This window comes from Rhamphochromis longiceps, linkage group LG7, assembly GCF_057381845.1.
Source record: "Rhamphochromis longiceps isolate RC_006_pf linkage group LG7, R_longiceps_female_GT1.1, whole genome shotgun sequence".
NCBI classification, from domain to species: Eukaryota; Metazoa; Chordata; class Actinopteri; order Cichliformes; family Cichlidae; genus Rhamphochromis; species Rhamphochromis longiceps.
Genome location: NC_140563.1, coordinates 42,048,351 through 42,072,048, shown reverse-complemented (window position 1 = coordinate 42,072,048; position 23,698 = coordinate 42,048,351). Strand labels below are relative to the sequence as shown.

The following is a 23,698-nucleotide window of genomic DNA, read 5'->3' as shown; positions in this document are numbered from 1 at the left end:
GAACTGCTGGCAGTCCTCACCGAAGCTTTCCCCAGCTTGCAGTCTCCCATTACATCTGCCATTTTCTTTCAATGAAAACTGTCAAAACTAATTGAGAATGTCATCTATTCCTTCATTTGTCCAATTTCTTCAAATTATTTAAGGAAACACTGCACACCATGCACATATGTGCCAAGAACGTGCTAAAAACTCTTTCGGAATCACCTAATTGGGGCTAAAATGCTATTTTATGCCTGTCACACTGCATTGCTGTTGATCATTTTCTGGAAATTTAAGTAAAGAAATGGTAAAAAAAAAGTGTTTTAGGGGCAGGGGTCTAATAATAAAGTCTCTAAATAGACTATTTAAAATGTTTTGTTTTCCTAAGTTCTCTGTTATGTGTAGACTGATGCTTCAATTATTCATCATTCCTCTGAAAATGGTCAGAAATGTCTTCAGAAAGAATGCAATAAAGTCCAGGTCTATGGAAGCAAATTACTGAGGGGTGGCACAAATTTCTGCACATTACCAAATGTTATCCACAGAAATAAAAGGCTAAACAACGTCCATGTTGCATGTGGTAAAAAGTTTTAATTCCAGTAGTTAGTCTGCATGTACAAATATCTATAAAAAGTGAACACTATCACTCTTTGTATGTACAATTTGCAGCATGAGGTTAACTTGGGACTGCTAAGAGGCAAGAAAGACGATACAAGACAGAGATTATTACCACCTACACGTCTATCACAACAGCCTGTCTCCAAAATTTCATTCAAGTGCTTGGAAGTCACTTTTACTGTACATTTGTCCTGCAGCAATAGGATGCATACATACATACAGGAGGCAGAAAATTCATTGCAGCATTGCCATGTTTCAAACACTATACAATCAAACCATGCAAAATACATCACTGAGTACTTCATTTTCATTTCTATTCAATATATCTATAGTCTTAAAAATCTTCATGTGCAGCTTATGTGGATAAAAAACAAAAAAAAAAAACAAAAAAAAAAACAAACAAACTCAACAACACTAATATTTTTAATGTTAAACCTTGTGTTTTGTTAGGGAGTTTTTCCTGGGTATCTGTTCAGGCTGTCGACTGTTAGAACGTTTTCAGCTTATTTATTTGTATCTGCATGGTACACTTTTTAGCTATAGTATCATATTCTTTGGAAACAGCTGCAGAATTTTAGGAAAATAACAAAGGTTGAGGAAGAAATCTTAACTTAGAGTTTGACATTTAGGTAGGACAAACACCTAGCGGGGTATGCAAACTTACATTAAAAGACAAAGTGGCTTCGAAACAGACACAGAAATAAATTAACAAGGAAACCACCACACATTTGTAGTATTAAAAGCCGTGCTGGGGGAGATAGAGTAAAGGGTGAACAGGAAAAAGTCAGTTTTATCACATCATCTTCTACCAGAATCCTTCATTTCGATGCATGCAGTGTGAAATTGCGAGGCATCTTCCAGAAAAATGGCTTGTATGCCTGTGTGTGTGTGTGTGTGTGTGTGTGTGTGTGTGTGTGTGTGTGTGTGTGCGCACACTGTAAAGTGCTCAGCATTCATTTTGCATTCCCCTGATAAGGTACAGCTGAATCATCAAACAGAGGGTTCTTCACCTCCATCTCTCCAGTCTGTTGAGAGAGCGCAGAAAATGAGCAGCCAGTCATAAAACATTAGGAATGATCAGTGCTGTAAATATGTGTATGCGCGACTTTATGCGTGCGTTTACTCACTGGTGCAAGTCCGGGACACTCGTATACTGTGAAGTCACCTCCCACCTCTTCCTCATCTGATGTGCCCTCAGTTTCACTGACTTTCTGTTCTGGCTTGTGACTAAAAAAAACGAATCGACACTTGAGTTAATGTGGAGGTGATGGGGTCAAAGGGCACAGGGAAAGGATGTGGTTTAAAGTCTATAAAAAGGCACAAAGGTGTTGCAAAAAGAGAGAAAGACAAAATAGCAAATAATTTACTTTCCCATTGAGAGCATCTGCTGTTTTTGATGTTGATAGTGAAACATTTGAGCACTTTGGGCCAGAGTCTTATCTCCCATCTGTGGAGCAAACAAAAGCAGGAAGTGTGGATCACACATTTGAAGACAGAAGCCTCAGCTCACAAACCTTGTGGTTAAAGCAGAAGAAGAAGTGAGAAACAGAACTAATAATACTCGTTAGGCAAAGCTAGAGATGGGCGCTTACCGAAGTACCACTGGCAGATACACCCGCCCCTCCAAAAGCAGGGTAGTCTACCTTCTCGGCAAGATGTGATTCTTTTTGAAACCTGTGGGCATCATCAGCTTCTTTTAATACTTGAGGGGGTTTTCCACTTAAAAACAATCTTAAACACAACCTCAGAGCTTATGGTAGGTTATGGTGACAGCAGATTTAAGCAGGTTCTGATCTCACGGCCACGTCAAAGAGTTTCTGAATGTTCTTGCACAGCATGTGTCTTTATAACTTTAAGTTATTAAATGCATAAAACCAAACAGGACTAAACATTTCATAGATTATACTGCATGTAACTGTGTAAACTATTAGTTCTTTTTGACTTCAAAATGTAAAATAAATGACTTTTTTTTAAAAATATAAATTAACTAACTGCTGTATTGTTGCAAACACACTAGATTTGGCTTTGTGTTGCACTCACTTCATTTCAAATGAGAATTTCATATTCTGGTAAACTTTATTCAGCAGCTTTCTCTTGCATTACTTCAGATTTTCGGTATTCACACTTACTTGATGTAGCAGACAGTAGCCAGGATCACTGCCACCATTCCCACCACCACACACACAGAGATGATAACTGCAAATTGATACAAAGAAAGAGGTAAACAGAGGGGAACAGAGCCTGTTAGGGGCAAATAACAAGTAAGTGAGTGAGAAACTGATAACCACTGTGCTAGGCATTTATGATGGCTAATTTAATTACCTGTTAGCTAATTCGCTCAGTATAATTGGACATCAAAATGATGCGCAACATTGACGACAGTGATAAGATCTTCTAAGGCAAACTTAGAGCTAGGAGGCAACAAAACGGCTTGATAAGAAATAAGACAAGGCCCAATTTTTTATCTGGTTACACCCTAATGTTGCACCAGAAACCTGAATTTCCTGCTAACAGAGAAAAAGTGTTTTTTTCCCTTTGTGGGTACACAGAGAAGCCTCTTGAAGCCTCTCGCTGCAAACATCAGGCCCCTTGGCACTGTTGTGTACTGAGTACATGAATTTATACTCACTAATAATTACGGTGTCTGCCATGGGTGCTGGCACAGGTATAGGCCCAGCGCGGCCCTCCACATCAGCGGTCCAGGGTTGTGGTGTTGCTGCATTAGAAGATGGAGCTGCAGTGGAGATATTCAGGCTTTCACTTAACATTATTCCCTGTATCTTCTTTTTGTGTTTGGAGGCATCCGTCTTGCTGTTTTTTCTATCTGTTCCGGAAATAATGGCGACTGGAAAGAGAGAGTAGGAAGCAAAAACAGCAACAGAGTCACAATCACAGGTTACAAGTAAAAGGAAGGAAAAGCATTATCTGATCAGTCAAAGTGCTTCACAGATGACTGTTATGCAATAATCAGACAGCTGAAATGTAACATGTAGCATAACATAATAAAAGAAACACTTCAATGGGACACAAAACACTCTATGAGCTTTAAAAAAACCAAAAAAACAATAATACTCAAGCCTCTGTCTCAAATGGAGAATAATGTGTGATTACCACTTCTATACGATTCTGCTGCATTTTTCTTACCTGGATGTTTGGATTGCTTTCTTGTTGTTTGTTGCTTCATCTCCAACACTTCCTGTCTCTCAATGATGGAGTGAAGGAAGTCAATTTCTTCATCCAGGTCATAGGCTTTAATCTTATCTAAAGATGAGAAAAGATTCAGACGTTTTACTGAGAGAATTAATGAATTAAACCACCGATTATAAAAAGCAGTAACAATCGCAGTGAAAGCCAAAGCCTTTAACAATGAACTCATTCATATAGCATACAAATTGGATAGTAACCACAGACTAATTTTACAGTGGCTTGCAAAAGTATTCGGCCCCCTTGAATTTTCCCACATTTTGTCACATTACAGCCACAAACATGAATCAATTTTATTGGAATTCCACGTGAAAGACCAACACAAAGTGGTGTACATGTGAGAAGTGGAACGAAAATCATACATGATTCCAAACATTTTTTACAAATAAATAACTGAAGAGTGGGGTGTGCGTAATTATTCAGCCCCTTGAGTCAATACTTTGTTGAGTCTGGGGCTGAATAATTTATTGGCCAAGTATATGCGCAAACACATACAAGGATTTGGTTCTGATCAATGGTGTCTCTCAAGCACAACAATGTTAGCAACACAATATATGAGCAACAAAGAGTGTACATAAAGAGCAGTTGCAGTCTGGCAGTGTGAAGCAATGTGACAGTTCAACTATATACTATATAATGAAATGAAAAACAGCAGCTAGAATCTCATACGACACAATTAGGACAACATTACTCTCTTTGTCCAGCTGGTCTTCTCAGTTCCCAGATGTTTACACACTGTTGTGTCAGAGAGTTTGCTAGACAGTGGTCCTTTCCCATCTTATTGTAGAGACGTGTTAATGTACATTTTACACGTCTTCTATGTTCTATTGTGAATAAAATCTGGGTGTATGAGACTTGCACATCATTGCGTTTTCAAGTTTTGCAGAACGTTACTTGCATCAAGGCTTCCTCTCCTCCAACCGACTGACTATTTGGATTTCTTCTCTCTTTGTTTTTGTCATCTCTTTTCCGAAAGGTCTCAGAAACACAACTTTAAAGTTAATCCAGTTTAGTGACTGAAGGTGACAGGTGACTATTGTTGTAACCAGGGGAGGGACAAGCACGGAGCGTTTGCATATGGTTGAGGAATGTATGCATAGATTTGCATGTGTTTTGACTCTCAAGTGACAAACAGTGAGCATGCTCGTGCCTTCTTTTCTCCGGGGGACTGATTAAAAAGGACACAATGCTAAACTGTTGTTAACAGCCCTTTAGGCCAGACAATGAGTCACATTCTTGCAGGACAGCCAAAGGCTCCAGGGCGACCGGGGCCGAGAGCGTGTGTGTGGCCACAGGAGGAAGCACCGCAGGGGGGCAGGAGCAAACAGCCAAACCCTGGCTTCACTGGGATCCAGTTGCTGCCTTCACAATAGACCCCACAGCTCACTGCTAATGGTGATAATCAAAGAGTTGTTTCCCCCTGTAACACTTATCTGCTATATATCAAATGCTATAATTTGATATTATTGCTGTTTGCATATAATCCTAGTGAGACAAGAAGCCTCGAGTAAAATAAAGAATCAAAAGAATTAAATCTAACTACATGAACGATAATACATTATATCACCATTCAGCATTATTCCCATGAGATTCTTGTTATAAATAAAATTTATTTGATAGAGATGATGCTCTTTAAATTACAGCCAATTTCAATTTACAACTTTTTTCCTAGTTGAGTGTTTAAATACACAAAAATGTTTTACAGTATTCAATTACATAAAACTACAACATTATAGAGATAAATGACTACAATCAATACATATTTCTCAGGATCAGAACAGAAATATAATGAAATACAAATAAAAAGACACATTAAGTAGAATACTCTTTCCTAAAATCTTTACTGTGAAAGATTTAATACTTAATAGTATTTTAAGAGAAAATTAATGAATCACTCAAAGCGTTTGAGAGATTCTGATTTTTAAAGGTTGTGTCAATGATGACAATGAAGAGCCTTTTTTATCCATTCATCCTGTCTGATCCTTGAAGAATACCCATTCTATTTTTCAGCACAGGTTACTTTTCTCAGTCAACCCCTCACACAATCAACATCCTGAACAAATATTTAGCACAGCGTGCATTTTAAAAACTCCCAAGGAGAAAAAAAAAGGCACGGAGAGCACCACTCAATCCAACTAAACGAATGCGTTATTACGCCAGCACTACATTAATGATTACAGTGTCACTTTCCCTCCAGAAGGCTGGCCATCTGGCCAAGCTAATGCGTGTGATATGACATGCCAGCACTTTCACTGAGTGCTTTGTTACTGTGTCACCCCCCCTCGCCCCTCCAATCACACACACCACCACAAAAACACTACCACACACACACAAACACACACATACACCATTGGCTATTTAGTGCACTCCATAGCAGGTGTCTGTGGAGGCGGGACGTACCATCTGTACCCTGCAGGTGGATAAGAGCACCAACTGTGCCTCTGTGGTCGGCAGGAGCGTATGGAGATGTGGGTTTAAATTCTAGTGAAACACACAAGAGTAAGTAGAGCCTGGCTGGTGGTGTCACAAATGTGTGGTGTTACTAAAAAATCTGCAGCTGATATGTAAAAAAAAAAAGTAAATAAATAAATAAAAGTATTATATTTAGAAAAATCCCTCAGCATCCCACCGAGGCTAAGGTTGATCATTCACCCAACAAAAGTGGTGACTGTAAAATGTGGGTGGATTGTCACTCACCAAGTATGGACACCTCTCCTTCTGAAAGAGAGTTTCGCCACCGGCCTGATAATGACCCATAACCTCTTGCGAACACCCAGGGGGCAGTTGGGTACAACAAACAAACATTAAACATCTCAAAGGGCAATATGGGTCACACACACATGTGCTCTTTTCTTTTCCCACTTAAAAACCATTCACATTTCTTCCTCCCACCCAAGAAAATCACACATGTACACACAGACATGCACACTTACTTCCTCCTTTCCGTAAATGACTGACTTATCGGATTAGTCGCCTCGTTTGCAGGTTCTTGATTAATTCTACAGAAATGTCAAAAATACTATGACACAATTACATGTTTTCAGACCAAAAACGGAACAAAACAAAACGAGGAAGAAGCTCTCAAAAAAGTAAATATTTATATTGACTATATCACTGCTCCTTTATAAATTACAAGCTATAAAGCGATTAAACCTAGTTTTATGTCAGCATGCTTAGAAGCAGCAGGACAAGAAGTAACTGAGCTCTGGCCTGTTAATGTATAATCGGTGTGTCCTGCTGCCACCTAGTGTGTAGTTGAATTAATGGCGGTAGACAAGATGGAGACTAAGCGTCAATTCAGGGTTTTTGCAGCACAGTACTTTTTTTTTTTTTTTTTGGCGCGACCTCAAGAAATTTAAGCCAAAAAACAAGGAGAAACCTGCCAGCATTGTAATATTATTTTTAACCTGACCTTTTTTTTTTTTTTTTTTTTAAACTGGTCTTCATAATCATCAATCATAATAGACACACTTACTGCCTTTACTATCTGGAGGTGGCTCACACTTACATTCACTCCCAAATGTTTAATTCTGAGCCAGGAGTAAAACTAACAGTTGAAAATATTCTCAGATTTTCTAAAGATCTGTGACTAAACAGTGCTGGTCATGGCTCTGAGATCAGTACATGCTCTTTTCTGTGGGTTTGGAAAAAAGGTCAAGAAGACAATTAAGCCAGAGGAAAGAAACCAAAAAAAGGTCACAGTTTAATCAGAATCTTGTATTTACTTTATAAGGTGGTGTGTGGAGGGACTGGTGCGTAGTTAAAATGCCATTCTGCCACTTCATCTCTCAAGTTGGTTCCTGTGTACTTTATAATTGTAGCACCGAGCCATTATCCACCTGCTATAAAAGTTAGTCGCAGCTGAGTGCACGCTTTTAGGTCAGTGCGAAACCTAACCAGCAGAATTTCTATCACAAATAAAGAGCCGCACCTGTTTTTCCATGCATACTTACACAAAATGACGACGCCTACTAATATAAAGAGAAAATAAAAGTCGAAGAAGCTGGCAATAAATCACGCAGAATGCGCTGATCTTTTCTCTGATCAAGTCTTAGAAAGGCGATTTTTAGAGGTCAGTCAGTTATTAAAATCTGCAAATATTCATACTGATACTGTTATGTAAAATAACTACACAAAGCAGCAAACCCAGCATAGCAACAGTAGCTGTAAAAATGAAAATTTAATTTCAGGTATATAATAGACAACAGAGCCAAATTTATTTGATTTCTATCAACTTCTGTTTCCTGATTTTCAAATGTCAAAAAAAACAACAAAAATAACAAAAAACAACAGCTGTAATATTTGCTGAGGGCAAATGTTCTGATGGTAAAACTGATAAAAATTAATCACGTAAACTGATAAAATGAGTCATGCTTCTTTCTCTGGTACATTCACTACATGTACAAAGTACTGGGCCACAGTCCCACCTAGCCATGCAGTCTGCCTTTACAAACATCTGCAAAAGAATGGGTCATTCAACAGAGCTCAGTGATTCAAGTGTGGTACTGTATTAGTATGCTACTGCTACTGCAAGAAGTCAATTTTGTGGAATACCTTCCTAGGTATTCCACAATCCGCTGTAAGTCGGATTAATGCAAAGTGGAAGCATTCAGGAATCAGAGTAGAAGTAACGCCAAGGTGACCCAGTACTTTTTGACCACTTAGTGTTGAGCATCATACACATCATTGATGATTTACAGGCTGTAAAACATGTTACATGGGAGTTATTTTACTTTAAGTTTTACAAAAGTAGAACAGCAGGAGTGGTATAAATGGCGGGATTGATTAACTATGATAAATCTGTATACGAATAACATTGACAAAAAAAGAGCATCAAACTAGCTCACTATGTTTTTACACACCACGCTGCATTTAATCATTAGCTCTTATGAATCTATGCTCTCCTCCACAATGTCTCTTTTGTCCCGTCTTCCTCCCCTCACCTCAAGCCAGTCGCGGCTGATTGCTGTCCCTCCCTGAGCCTGGGTCTGCCAGAGGTTTCTTCCTGTTAAAAGGAACCTTTTCCTTCTCCTTATAGCAAAATGCATGCTCAAAGGGATTTCTCTGTATTATTGTAGGGTCTTACCTTAGAATTTAAAGCACCTTAAGGTGAGCTGTTGCTTTAATTTGGCGCTTTATACATAAACAAAACGGAATTAAACTGAATTTCAGATGGTGATCATATTTTTTCTTATTTTTAATACAGTGTGCCTTGTTAACATTTCATCGAGTCACAGAAAAGAAAAACAACAACAACAACAACAAAAAACGAGCCCATTTGTAAACAAACTGAAATAATGGAAATTCGGGTTACAATTTTTCTCGCCTCATCTTACAAAAGTATATGGCTGCAGGATATTTTCAACTGTCAGCATGTCATGGCCTTTTTGTTATTGATGGCTTGGTTTTATGTTGCATTATACAAGTCAGTATGAGCATGTGTACCTAACCGGGGGGGGGGGGGCAGTTTCACATAGTTCCATGTAGATATAAAAGGCAAAAAAAAAAAAAACTCCTGAAGAAAGCGATTGCTGTGCCTTTAGCATATACGGTTTCACAGCAAGCATGCAATCAGGTGACACAGCTTTCAGTCATACTGTGTGTTGACAAATGGCAGTGCACACCTCTATGTCAAACACAGGCTGGCCCAACAATAAACAATAAAAAAGTGCTGCTTGCCTCGCTTGCTCCACTTCCAGTGCTTGCTTACAAATAACTTTGAACAGTAGAAACTCGACAGTCGACTGTCACCATAGAGGCGAACAGTCACACAACAGAATTTTGATCTAAAAATGTAGGTAATCACTCCTTTAGTTGGAACAATAGGAATGACCTCAGAAGTGCAATATGCAGGACGTAATATAGCAGAGGTAGCCACAGCCCCGTGCAAAGAAAATACACCAAAAACCTACAGACTGTATGAATGAATCTGTTACAGTTCCTTTTGTGTGTGTTTGAGGGCATGTGTATTTGAATGTGAAAATGAGAGAGAGACTCATGTGGATCAGTGTATTCTGCAGTGTATTCCTAAAGTGGTTTATGTAACCACTTTAGGAAGCTTAGAGACCTATGATGTACTAGATTCACAGCAGCACATACGTAAACATCACAGAGACACAAAAGCAGAAATGCCACCCAACATTAAAGTAACTATACTAACCGATTGCATCTTATCATCCCAGCGGACAGTTAATAATCCTCTCTCCTTCTGCATGATGTGACCTTTTATCCGCTGACACTTATCTCCCCCTCTTGTTTACCTCGCTCTCTGATGCTGCTGAGAATAATTTGAGCCAAGTTCGCACTGGATCCTCTCCTGCTGCAAATCTATATAAATTATTAATCCTTAAAAAGCCACATGTGGCCCACCAGCTGACATAAACACACACACGGTTCAAACACGCAAACGTTCACGCTCCTGAACACAAGACGCTGCCTTTTCTCTGTCCAACGTCTGTTGTGAAACGTGGAGTGCGTGTCAGCAGTGTAATGCCACGTCATGAAAATCTGAAAAATAGCATTTATTTCTGCAGCTTGGCTCTTTCACTGAGAGATATTGGATTCAGTGATGGAGATGAAGGTTAACAGAGACAGAGAGAGAGAAAGGCATGTCATCTGAGTGATTAAGGCCGCCAGTGCGGAGGGCACTGCACGTGTGTGTGCGTGTTAGATGTAGCAGGGGCAGGGACGGATTACAATACAGAGAGAATCAGCCTACGCCATAGTTGCCAGAGGCATTGGAGGAAGAAGAGGGGGGTGAGCGAGGACCACAATAAGATGCCCTGGCAAAGAATCACACCATTAGGATAAGACATTAGCACGTTTGCCTGTTTATTATCAGAGAGAAGCCATTTGAACCTCACACAGGTAACCAAACTTCAGAGTGTTATTACAATATGCACAAAGAACTAGTCCAAAATTCTCAGTTTATTCTTGTCAAGCTGATATATATATTTTTTTATCTCAGTTTTAACTCTGCGAATCCAAAGACTGGAGAGTGACGTGCATGGCAAACAGTCACAGAATTCAAATGTTCCTAATTATTAGCTGCCCTTTCACGTCAATGATTAATGATTTTGTCAGTAAAAATTATATACGTTTTTAAACTAGCTGATCATTTCCATCCCGTGCACTGGTTTTATCCTGGTGCTCCAGTTTTTCCCACAGTTGAAAAACATGCTGACAGGCTTAATGAATTAAAGAAGCTCACACAGTTTATTTCAACAGTTTTACTTCCTAGTGCTTAAAAAAAAAAAAGGTTGGAAATGTTTGAAGATAACCAAACAAAATTACAGTTGTTCAGTAGAAGAAAAAGACTCGTGAGATTATCGTGTGGTGGATAATATCTAACAACACCACATTACTTCTGTCTTAGTTAAGTCTTTAAAATCAAGTGCTAGTTTGAGCTGTAATGTCCTCACAGGAACTGAGGAGTTTGTGAGCATAGTAAGTGCAGAGCCGTGTGAGAGCACGCTTATCTTTTTTCCCCCCCACATACCATAACGCACGCAGCGTCCTTCCTCACTCTCCTGCAGAGGAGATCGGCAGGGACCACAATCTGAAGAACCACGCTTGCAGGAGTCGCGCCCCTGTTTAGCACAGACTGAGCGACACCCGTGGGCTGCATGAGAGGAGTGAAAATAAGTCTCATCAGCACCGCAGTCACACTGATGTGATGCAGAAACGATGCTTTTAACGTGGCGGTGAAATAGCGCTCTTCACGTTGAACGAATAAGAAATGCTTCACCATTACTGTCAGTCCTTTTATTAGTGTCTCTGTTTAGAAATAAAAGACCTGCTGTGGAACACAGTGTCTGTTGATGTCAGAGTTACATCACAGCTTCACAGAGATTTGGAAAATTGTTTTAAGAGTTCAATGTAACCTCTTAGGTTTAATATTGTCAGTAAGAGAGCCACACTTTTTATAGCTATCTGGATTTTATAACGCGGTGAGCCCCACCTGTTTGGCCGTCGATATCTGGTTAATCACTTGACCTGATTACTGCCGGTTTCACAGAGCTGCATCTGGATATATACACAAACAGCATGACAGACACACAAAAGAGGGAGTGGGTCACAGAACCACAGCAGGTGTGTTGGTGGCAGAGGGCAAGTGGAGCTCTGGTATGTTATCAGAGTGGATAATGAGCCCAGCACTGCTGCACAGCTAAAGGTGAACAGCACAGCGGGCAGTGGTGCCGGCTTAATGAACACGAGGAGACTCCAGTATTTCCAAAGAATAACAGGTCAGGGCTGGTCAAGTATACAGTGTAATATACGACTACTGTAAAAACTTGGCTCAAGCTAGTGAGGCTGCCACAGCAGGGACTGAGTTTAGGCTCCTAGGAAAAGGGTGAAGGTGCAGCATTGTAGAGCAGGGGTGTCAAACATTAGGCTCAGGGGCCTTTCATTTACTGCAGGAGCATTTCTTAATCATGTGGAAAAACTGGCACATACTGTTGAAAGTGCGCTGACAAAATAGGGAGTTTGAGTGGCCCACTTAAGATCAAAGTGAGCTACATGCGGCCCATTACGTAAAATCTGTTTGAAATCCCTGCTGTAGAGGAAGGGATATGCTGTACTCATAATGTACGGAAGAAAGGAAAAGAGTGCACTTAAAGAAAATTTCATCTTGATTATCTTGTTTTCTTAACAGCTGTAACCCAAATTTGTATCTGAAAATAAAATTTGATTACCAAAAACATCACAAAACATCAAATATTTAAGAAGTTAAATATGACATATAAAGTTAAACTTGTTTACCACCATAAAAACACTCAGAAAACCATTGGCGTAAAAGCGAGATCACAAACTTGCAATTTTTTGTTTGCCGCTCATTTCCAAACTGGTACTGCTGATCTGTTCAATTCATTTCTTCTCGTCATGTGGATATAACCCAAACGTTTTTTTGGTCCATCTTTGTTAAATTCATCACATTTTCAAGGCAAAATTTATGAAGTGATTTAAAAGATTGTAGGTGAATTAGATGATTCATTCTTTGAATAATAAACTTTTTTTTTTTTTTTTTTTTTTTTTTTAAAAACAGACTTACAGTGAAAGTCTTTACTCAATGAAAATCTGACACTCTCAACAGCAGCACATACACATAACACATTTGACAAGGTTACACACTGCCACGACTTTGCAATCGGCAGATGGGCACACATCCACATCTTCTTATGTCACTGACTGGCCTGGCCTGCGAGTGAAGGGCGAATGTGTAATCTGAGAACACTGTTTGACAGACAATATCTGGAGATAATGGAAACCATGGGCTTATTTTTGTGAACCATTGGTGGCTGACAAAAAGAAAATGGTTTATTAATCATCTATTAGCGGGAAAAGCAAATATTTAATTATGATTTGCTTTAGAGTAGCACGCAGGTAGAAATCTCCCTGAGCATCCTCGATTCAAAGTCACACTCTGTTCTCTCCAGTTTGCACTGAAAAGCAGCAGCGCTGTCACCTCCATCTTTCACCACCTGCTTAGTTATTCCACAGCACTGTGAGTGTAGCATGCTCATGCACCAAATTCCCCTCATTTCTAATTACAAGATTAGAAGTTCTCTCTGTTGCTTCTTTCCACTTCCTTCAATCTATAACCTTACAGGGAAAAAAGCATCACTAGAAAGAGCTTACTCTGTCCTTGTCCTTTTATGCAACTGCAAAAACTTAGTTAACTGACTGAGTACAGCTCATTGCTGGGTATGTGTTTGCTGTAAGACCATGCAAATGCACTTAATTCAGAATTCGCCAAAATTTAGATCGACTTTCTTTTTTTTTCTCCATGTGAAAACAACACTGGTAGCTCCTATTCTTACTCCCAAAGACAAGCACAGAGCCAGTTTCGGTTTAAGAATGCATTCCTCTTCTAAACAGCCTTTCAAGCTTATCTGTCCTCTCTCATTCTCTCTCCCAACAATCATCAGTCAGTTTTCTTTTTTCCCTCCACCAATTGTTTATTTATTTAACACCTCTTTGATCACAAGCCATTTAGGCCCAGATTAGGTGTTGATGAATGCACTCATGTCACAGATCAAATAAGCTGTTCTCATCTGTAAATGTGAGTTAATCAGTCCACTACTTTGGTCCCGAGGTGCTTTGGTTGCCAGTGGATGAAGCCTAATGCTGTGGTTCTCAATGTAACAGCACAGGACAGCAGTGCTCTAAAATTCTGCCATATGCTCAGAAATGTTATAGCTGCTTGCGGCAATAAAATAAATAAAAGCAAACCACAGTCATCACCACGTGGCACAAATCATTATCAGGCAACTTAAGAAATGATGATGATGATGATTTTATACCTTTAGACTTAAAGAAAAATGTAATTTTTGCCTCCATCGTGCAGTAAATACTGATGATGAAGTGAAAGAGGTTACGATTTCTACTGAGTCACTCCAGAGTCTCTGGGGTTTTTTAAGGAGTCAAGTTTTAAGCTTCAAATTTGTTTCTTGGACTCTAGTAGAGTAGCTTTGCATGATTTACTTTCAAAATTATCCTTATTTATCTTACACTGGCTCCTTGACAAGTCATTTTAGCTCCTTGTCCTTTTTCTCTTTATGTCAGATTTCTTCCACTTTTAGTCCAAACGCCAGTTAGCAGGGGCTTGTGTGGACCAGAGTTGACCATATAAGGATATGTGCTCTCATGACATCATACAGAGCCATGGGTACAAAAAACCCATAGTGTAAACTAAACATTTGTAACAGAAACATTGAGTAACAGAAATTACTTATACTGGCCTTAGCATATGAAACACTGTAACCATTAAAAAAAGCTCACATCCCTGTAATGTTCAAACAAAATTACACAAGACAATTCTTCATTTGTTTGTCATATAAATTTTACAAATGTCAACAAAAGATAAGAACAATTTCATTCCTGTCAAAGTTAGGGATCGGGATTTTTTTTTCTTTATTTTTAGCATCCTGATTATAATAAGACTGCTAGAATTTCAGCACTTCATCTGTTATTCATCATGTGGGAAGTTAATGTGCTGAAACCTACTGCAGTCACATGAGCGAGGAAAATTATTCACCTCACGCACAAGCAGCCATACATACACAAACCCACTCTCCGTGCTCATGAATGTGTGAGGCTGACAACGGAGCGAAAATGATGGTGAGAGGTGCAGCAGTCAAACAGAAACTGCATGCATTACCATTTTCTAGCATAAAAAGGTTTATACAATAATTAATCTGCAGTAGTAGGCCTTTGGTTCTCCAGAAAGCCAAACCGCAAATACATATGATGATACTTTTCTAAACACACCTGAACAACATGGCCCTGAGTGCTTAATCCACTGCATTATGAGAAATAGCTAAGTAAATACATGCAGTGGGCATTAGTTGAAGTGTACCGTATTTGCCTAATGCTGAACATATGTTATTAAATCAGCAGAGATGTGTCCCAATTTGCTTCTGTTCAGTCTACAGGCATCGGTTTTCCTCGCGTATGTTCTGAGCTGTCAAGGCCACCATAAATGAACAAACAAAGATGCTCAACAACATGACAATCGTATGACCAAGCTGCTCAAATCTGTTTGCGGCTGTGACAAAAGGAGTCATCGAAGTGAACGTCAAACAGGCAAAGAGGTGGCCTTGCGTCCACACAGTGTTGATGCTAATTAGGAAGCTCAGTTAAGATGACAAAGGAAGAGGAATATAAAACAAGACAGAACAAGAGATGGAGAATGGATACACATTAATAATATAGATACACATTTGAAAAAGCAGATTTTCTGCACTAGATAAGGACGTTTAGTCTCAGCTAAGACAGAGGAGGTGTGAAAAAAAAAAAACATTATGCAACTCAGGGACTCAGAAGTCCTTGGAACAAGTGAAAAATGACTTTACTAACCATCTGCTGCTGCTGTTGCCAGGCTGTGTGCTAAGCAGCAGCTTTGCCAGCAAGAAATGAGAGGCAAGCAGAGGCATTCTCACACAGCCTGGTACACACCTACACTCCCAGACCAACACTAAGACACATGCACACAAAAAATCTTTGATTTTTTTTTTCTCTAACTTTTGTCACATTACTGTGTACACATTTAAGCTGTTCTACAAATACAGTAAAATAAACCACACAGCCATGTGTGTGAATGTAAGCGAGTTAGAGGAAGCAGGAAATGGGTATGCCAGGAGGACCATACACTCCCATTGTGTTCATTTCCTGACCCTTTGATAGCAGACAGGAAGCAGCCCAACAGTCCAAATCAAGTGAAAACATTAAAGAGGTCTGTGCACAGCTCCTCACTTGATATAGTCCCCATGGATAGTAAATTTGACTCGATTTGAGTGTTTTTATGCTTGCATATGCGGCTTTTTGGAATTCTGTTTATCCACTATGCTCTAACAAATGCCAACAACATGTTTGTAGTGGTTTGTTTTCCCTGGCATCTGCTGGAAAAAGACCTGCTAATGTACGCTACCATGGAAGTGGATTACAGCAGAATAATGTAACACGAGCCAATATGCTGGTCAAGTCATTATAAAGAGCCTCAGAACAAGGATGGCTGTCAAAACCTCATTCTGAAGGAAGTGAAATGGGAAAATCATGCTAAGAGAGAACAGAACAAAAGCCAGCCAACATCCAAGGAAGAACTTTGGATGATAAAGTTGGGCATTTCAAATATTGACTTTCTAGCTTGTCAGAATTCTACAAATTTGGTCTTTGCCTTATCTACTGCATTTCCATTTATGCATGCACATCTCAACAAATCCAAACACCTACTTTCCATTTTCTTCGCAAAATATAAAGAAATTAGCTAGAAAAAAAACCCAAACACATTAGGACATTTTATACAGCTGGGATAATTTCCCTTTTCTGCAGTTAAATGATTATAAGGTCGAAGAAAAACAGACTCAACAGAAGTTTTTACCCACAGGCCGTCAAACATGCCCTACCTCCACCCTGATTGGAGGATAACTGTACTGCCAACACTCATGGACATTACACCTCATATATAAACCAGATTTCTATTTATACTTCAAAGCAACCAACATCCCTACCTCTTTAAACTGTATTTATTATAACCTTATTTAGTATAGTTGCAACAGCACCCCCCTACTCAATGTGCAATATCACTGATCACACTGCACCTGCTCCTCAGATGGCATGTATGTATATATATATATATATATGTAAGCGTGTATGTGGAAATATGTGTGTGTATGTATGTACGCATGCATACATGTATATATACACACATATATGTATGTTTGTATGGGTGTATCCGTATGTTTGCAGGTGTATGTATAACTGTAAATGTAAATTTGTCTGTGATTGTGTAAATACTTATGCTATTGTGTACTTCACACACATGGAGAAATGCCAAACAGCCTTTCATTGTTCTTGTAACAGTGACAATAAAAGCTATTCTATTCTATTCTATTATTTAAAACCACTTCTGATTGGACATAGAGGCAGTTTGTCAAGTGGCAGCAACGTATAGGTTTCAGAGTCAGCTTTATTTATCGCAGAGACAGAAAAAGTGGACATATTAACTGTTCTGTAATCCCCAACCCACTTGCCTCATTTCTCAGAAAACCATGCCAAAAACCCTGAAGCCAAAATATAGAGCTGTAAGTGGCTATAAATGGCTGAGGTTGTGAAAACTGTCTACATTATCATTTTCAGTAGCGTAGGTGTTAGTTTCCCTCGGTGATCTGGTACGATGACTCACCTAAAATTAGGGTGGAAAATGGGGCATGATTTACACCTGCTAGTCATGCGAGCAAAAGCTCAAACAGACATGCAGAAACACAGGCAGTCGTGCTCAAAAGACAGAGGCAGGAAATACACTGGTAGCTTAAGGCAAATTACATTTTTTTATTTATTTTTTTTACATGATGGAAAAATGAGGTCGAACAAGGTTTTGTTTTATACTACTGCCAATCAGGCCCATACCTCGTCTGGCTTATCACAGTCTGCCATTTATATTTCTGTTCCAGTAACTTCTGTCATTTTAGACAATGATGAGTCTAACCCATTACACGGGAGACAATTACTATGTCATTATCATTAGAGTGAAGCAAAGCAGCACATCCCACAGCAAACAGAACAGAGGTTAAAGTGATTAAAACAATGGCGGTGTGCAGGCAGCAAATGAAAGCTCCTTTATTTTGTCATTTTTCCCCCCATTTTATTTTTCATGGTCATCTTGTTTGTTTGCTCCTGGCACGATCAGTTGTTGCAGTACAATATTTCAAATATCCATCCTACGATATTCATTTAGTGAGTCTTATAAAATATTATATATTAGATTGACTAGTGTAAATAATATCGATCAATAGAGGCAGGCATTCCTTCTAACTATATGCACAACGGAAAGAGTGCAGTGAAACCCATGCATGAGGTATTGCTAGTAGTTGTATTTAAAATCAGGCTAAACCGATGCAGACATTCTTGTTAAGGATGTGGCTACACGCAAATGCAAACCTGCTGACAGAGAAAATTTGGTGCTCTGAATTTTCACCTTTTACTACACAGCAGTAATCAAAAGAAAGAAGTGCAGAGAAACTAATTGAAGGTAAAATTCTGCTGACTCGGGTTTGATCAAACGTGTGTGTGTTTGAAATTAGCTAATTGTGGCTTACAGCGCGAGTGAAATGAGTCAGCAAAATACACAGCCGACTTGGGGGGATGTCACACCGAGATATCACTGAAAATGATCATCTGGTTAGGGGGAAAGCACTGAGGTCACTGCAGCTCCCACATATTAAGACGATGCTTTCGAGTAAAAATTGTCAACGTAACATCTGGGGCTCCGTGCAGCTGTGTCTTGGTTGTTCAAAAGTTCATCTGACTGTAGTAAAAGGCTTTTAGCTTATATGTTAGGACCAAACTGGACTGCACTGGAGTGAACTGGAGCAGAGTTGTTGGGGGAAAACTCTGTAAAAAACCCAGGAGAAATAAAGACACAATGAGACAAGGTTACTTTTTATGCTTTAACGTGCGCACGGGTGAGCTGCAAAGAACAACTCACGTCGTGAACAGAGGCTTGGCACTTTTTATAGAAAAGACAATGAGAACAGGATAAGAAAATAATAAACAGATAAAATAAACAACTCCATATGTGGCGCTAGTCTCGTCAGCAGAGAGCTGGGAGAAAGCTGTGAGAGATAAAACAATCTAAAACAATATGTCCTCGCTGGGAAAGTCTAAGAGGATAATTCTAAACTAATCTAACCATAGACAAAGGGCAGAGAAAAGGCATCTTTGTACATTTAAAAGAAGGTAAAGAAACATAGAATCATTTTCCACTAACAAGAGTGAATGAATGGATGTTGAGAAAAAGAAAGAAACAAGCACACAGAGTCCTTCATTTCTTGAAAAGATAGCTCTAGATGCTCTGTAAGTTAATTTTGGCCCTTTAATTTCCCAGAGAGGTCTGCTAGTCCACAGAATGCTCTCAAATACGAGGGGGAGTGGGAGCTTTAACGAAGCCACTGCAGCAAAACCTTGGCTGGTCACTTATTTTTCCAGACAAAGACCTCAGTGAGATAGATCAATATTATTGGTAAGTGTTTCCTGGCCACTGGGTAATTTCAATAATTTTCCCTTTCTCTACCGAGTGACATCTAATCCCACCAATGACTGCACAAACCACATAACAGGTTCATATGAAACCAGAACGAGCACTTTCTTATCTCTGATCTGCATTTTGTCTTAGAAACAGAGTTCATAAAGACTCCAATTAAAATAAATAAATAAATAAATCACGGTATCTGTGCGAATCGGTGTATGAATTTGGTCATTTTGCTCAGCAGATGCTGAGTAGCCTAAAATAACTACTATTTCCTTACTGTTTTGAACAGAAATCCCCTTGCAAGCCCTAGTTAATCCACTTGTCTTGTTCCTCATTCCAGACAGATTTTTTGAGCTCATGTCTGCTCAGCAGTGTCACTGACTGTACAGGTGATAGACCGCTTCAGTTATGTCATTTCTAAAAGAGCAGTTTTGTTTTTAAACCCAAAGGAAAACACAAATGTCTTTACACACATAGCAGGTCTTTAACCGTATCCACATGTGAACATACTGTATGTAAGCTTTACCTCGTAAGAATATACAGTGATACCAGACAGTGTATATTAACCCAGTGAGAGTTGTTTAATGTCCTGTGTTTTGTTTTGTTTTTTTAAATCAAAAGACAACAGATGAGTATTGTTGCTGTGCGTGTTTAAAGGAGAGCGCGTGTGACAGCGAAGATATAGATCCTAATCCTAGTGGCAGAAACAGCCGGAGGCAGAGGCTTTCTGAATACTAATCACTCCAACTCTATGTGGGTTTAATGAATGACAAACTTGGCATTTAAGTGTGGCAGCACAATAATGACCAGACTCATTCTGAATATTGAGAAGTGGAGATGATGCTTCTAATATGAAATGCTAAAATTAGACAAACAAAGCTTTTTTTTTTTCCGAGTGAAAAAAGGTGACTCTCCTGGCGTTGCTAATATAGTACACACCCCTGAGCCTGAATTACACAACAACCTCTGCGTGCTAAATTTATTCTGTATCTTGGCCACCAGGATAGACATACTTTATGTTATCAGTTGGTTAAATTGAGGTTTTGGATTACTTCCATCCCAAAAAACCCCAGTGTTCAGTGAAAGCTCTATGGCTTACTTAAGCACGATGATGATGTGTCAGTGCCTCCTGAATAAACCACCTGATTACATTGGCCCATTCCCAGTCTCTACGTCTACAGTCTTTTAAGGGCATTTCTCCGCAACAACAGCGACGGCTTTGGCCTTTCCCGTCATCAAAATGTTAAGTCCGCTTTCCATAAGTCTTCTCTTCATGCACAAGAAAGATCATTTTGCTTCACAGTTTTAGCTTTCTGATGTCAAACACATGTCTTTCAAGGGAAGCTAGTAAGCGTATAAACTATCACTGAAAGAGCAACCAAACCTAATCTTATAGCTCAATAGAAACCTGAGAATTTAAAAAAATATTCCATCCTAAAGAAAGTAAAGAACTGGTCTCAACATATTCAGCGACCACTTCTTTAAATTTTTGACATTCAAGCAGCAGTTTCTCAAATGGCCTTGGCTACCAAGAAAGCACAAGACAGAGCAAATTCACACCATTTGGAGCCCAGGGGATGTCAGTGAAGTCTGCAAGGGTTTACTGCTTATTTACATAATTTACATCTATTCCAGGAATATAAAGAATTGGATATATTCACATTACTATGGGGCATGTTATCGGCAAGAATCTGTTGACACGTATAATGATACAGGGTTGTGAATCAGTATATTGCAATGTGTATTCCATTAATTCAGTGGCATTAAAAAAGTAAACTTTTCAAAGAAATGAGACCTAACAGGACACGGGGCAACACAAATGAACCACTGGCTGCTACAAATCTGTTAAGTAAACTATGATTTACACGTAGATGAATCAACACAGTGTTCTAAAGCTTACTATTGTACTCAGCTGCATTTTCTTATACCCAAAATCCTGTCTTGACTTGTAACAATATTAGTCTTTTGCTAGAAATTACTCAGAAGTAGCCACAGAGTGGCAGAAACAACCTGGCTACTGTTATTGGTCCTTTTTTGTGGCAGTCATCATTAAGGTGCAATTCCATCTTTCTTGGGATGTCAATCAAATAGCCATTGGCACTGGATTATTGACAGTAATTCCAGAAATTCCATGAATATCACGATTACTGTTAGTACCGATGTATCACAGCATCCCTTTCTGCTGTGACTGAAAGCCAAGAATTTGTACTGCATTTCGTTTAAAGCTTTCATTTCTCCAAGCCGTCGTACATCAGTCAAAGTCCATTCACACTGCACATGCAATACAAGCTTCAAATGTAAACACTACGCACATTTCATTTGTCACAAAGCACATCAGAGCACACGCCTTGAACAACCACTTTAAATTGAAAACAGGCTTCTTCTTTTTACACATTCATTCTTATAGAAATCTAAAAAATATACATTAACATCAACAAATTCATACTGGTTTGGGTCAATAGAGGCAGTCAATGTTGAGTATAGTGTGTGTGTGCATGTGTGTGTGTTGATGGGTGCATGCCTTTAATAAAAGATAAAGATTACATGAATCCAGCTGTTGGTTCTCCCACGGGTTTTCTGCATTAATGGCTGAGAAGCAGATTATCGCCCCTGCACATATTAACAGCAACCATCTCTGTGTGGTAAAACATTAGACACACACACTCACATATAAACCTGCAGCCTGGTAGTTCCCACATACTTAAAAATTGCCCACTTGGTTTACACATCACTTCATTTGTCTTACATTTTATAGGGTTATTGTGACATTAACAAAGGTGCAATTGTCAGCACAGAACAGCCTGAGTAACCTGACAAGGAAGGAAATTTGAATTTTTGGCCTTTGTCTTTCCATTGTGCTCTTGTCACTCATTCAGATTCACACGCACTTGCTTAACCTGCCCTCAGCAGCAAGACACATACACAACCAAACGAACACCATAACCAACAATTAAAGTGTGAACAAATCACACTTGTATAGTTGCACATCTCTTCCCCGCGTTAATAACAAAAGCTCTTTGGTGACACGTCCTAGTAGCGTTAATTGGAGCGACAGACAGTCGCGCTACAGCTGAAAACAAGCTCAGGCCACGGATGTTAAGGTGTCCCGTTGGGGATTTACCTGGCAGTCTAGCGCTGACGGGGATGACACAGAGGAGGACCGCGGAGAGCAGCGGCAGCAGCAGCGAGGCCCGGCGCCTGCGCCCGCACCTCGGGCTGGAGAACAGCAGCATCCTTGGGTCTTTTCGGGGACGTTGAACCGCAGACGGGGACGGGGTTTGTTGTCATTCCCCCATCACTTCTTCTTCTTCTTCTTTTTTAAGGTTTTTGTTCTCTGATGCAGGAGAGCTTCAGCGCAATGAGCCCACAGCGATAAGCCGAGCACGTCGCACCGAAGTGCAGTCACACACACACTGCGCACCGTAATCCTTACAGTGCTAAAGATAGCGGAGCTTCAGGCAGGGGAGGGGAGGGTATGTGTTTGACGTGCTGCCTTCAGGGCCTTCTCGGAAACTTACAGATAAAAATACCGACTCCCCTTGACACGTTTACAGTTTGAACATATTTGTTTTCTTTTTTCATCACAGCTATAATTATGCAGACAGTGAGAGGCTGATAATTCACTTCAAATACATTTTAATTGTTTGTTATTGAAAGTCATTTGAAATCAATTTAGTTTCTCTTATTTTAGCCAAAATGAGGTCCACCTAAGCAAAAGTAAGTTGACATTTTAACTTAAAAGCTTTTCTATGGACAGATGTTGGTCAGGTTTTCATTAGTTAAGCTGAAAAGGTCTACAGTATAATATTTCGCTTTCTGTATTGTCATAAGGACGAAACAATATGATTTTTTTTATGACTTTACAAAAATATTGGGACCTAATTTCACAAGTTTCTTGAAAAGGAAAAGCTGCCTTCACTGGTGCTCAAATTCTTCTAGTTTCAAATGCTCCAGTCAAACAGGAGAAATGAAAACGTGTCAGGGTATCATGTTAAATGTATAGGTTAAATACGTGTGACAGATAAAGCCTTTTATAAATGATGGAAAATTCCTAACCTAACCTCAATCATCATGATGTCTTAAATCTTAAATCACAGATTTCCCACATGCACCTGTGATATTATCTTAACTAACTTCATTGCCGTGATAGCCAGGACATTAATTTAAAAAGAAAATGCGTGTACTGAATCATCCGAAGTTATACAGAGATATTTCTACCACCAGATCGAGATCGTGTCTGATCAGATTCCCACTTGCACTTGAATGCAACAGTTTACCGAGCGATTACAATCAGGATACCACGTAAACGCGTACGTGAGGTTTGACGTCGTGGAAGAACCGGTTTAATAATGTGATCTTCTTGGTTTG

At 39.4% G+C, this 23,698-nt stretch overlaps 1 protein-coding gene across 1 annotated transcript; it reads right to left on the bottom strand.

Annotated features, from left to right (window-relative positions):
- Window positions 1-653: 653 nt before the first annotated feature.
- On the bottom strand, window positions 654-22,771 carry LOC146665909 (neural proliferation differentiation and control protein 1-like). The gene is made up of 8 exons (XM_085413706.1): window positions 22,452-22,771; window positions 3,742-3,858; window positions 3,227-3,442; window positions 2,727-2,793; window positions 2,190-2,271; window positions 1,965-2,044; window positions 1,725-1,824; window positions 654-1,622 (listed from the first exon to the last, which is right to left on the bottom strand). Exons 1-8 carry the CDS (start codon window positions 22,561-22,563, stop codon window positions 1,551-1,553), a joined length of 846 nt encoding a protein of 281 aa, XP_085269832.1. The 5' UTR covers window positions 22,564-22,771; the 3' UTR covers window positions 654-1,550.
- Between the last annotated feature and the right edge of the window lie 927 nt (window positions 22,772-23,698).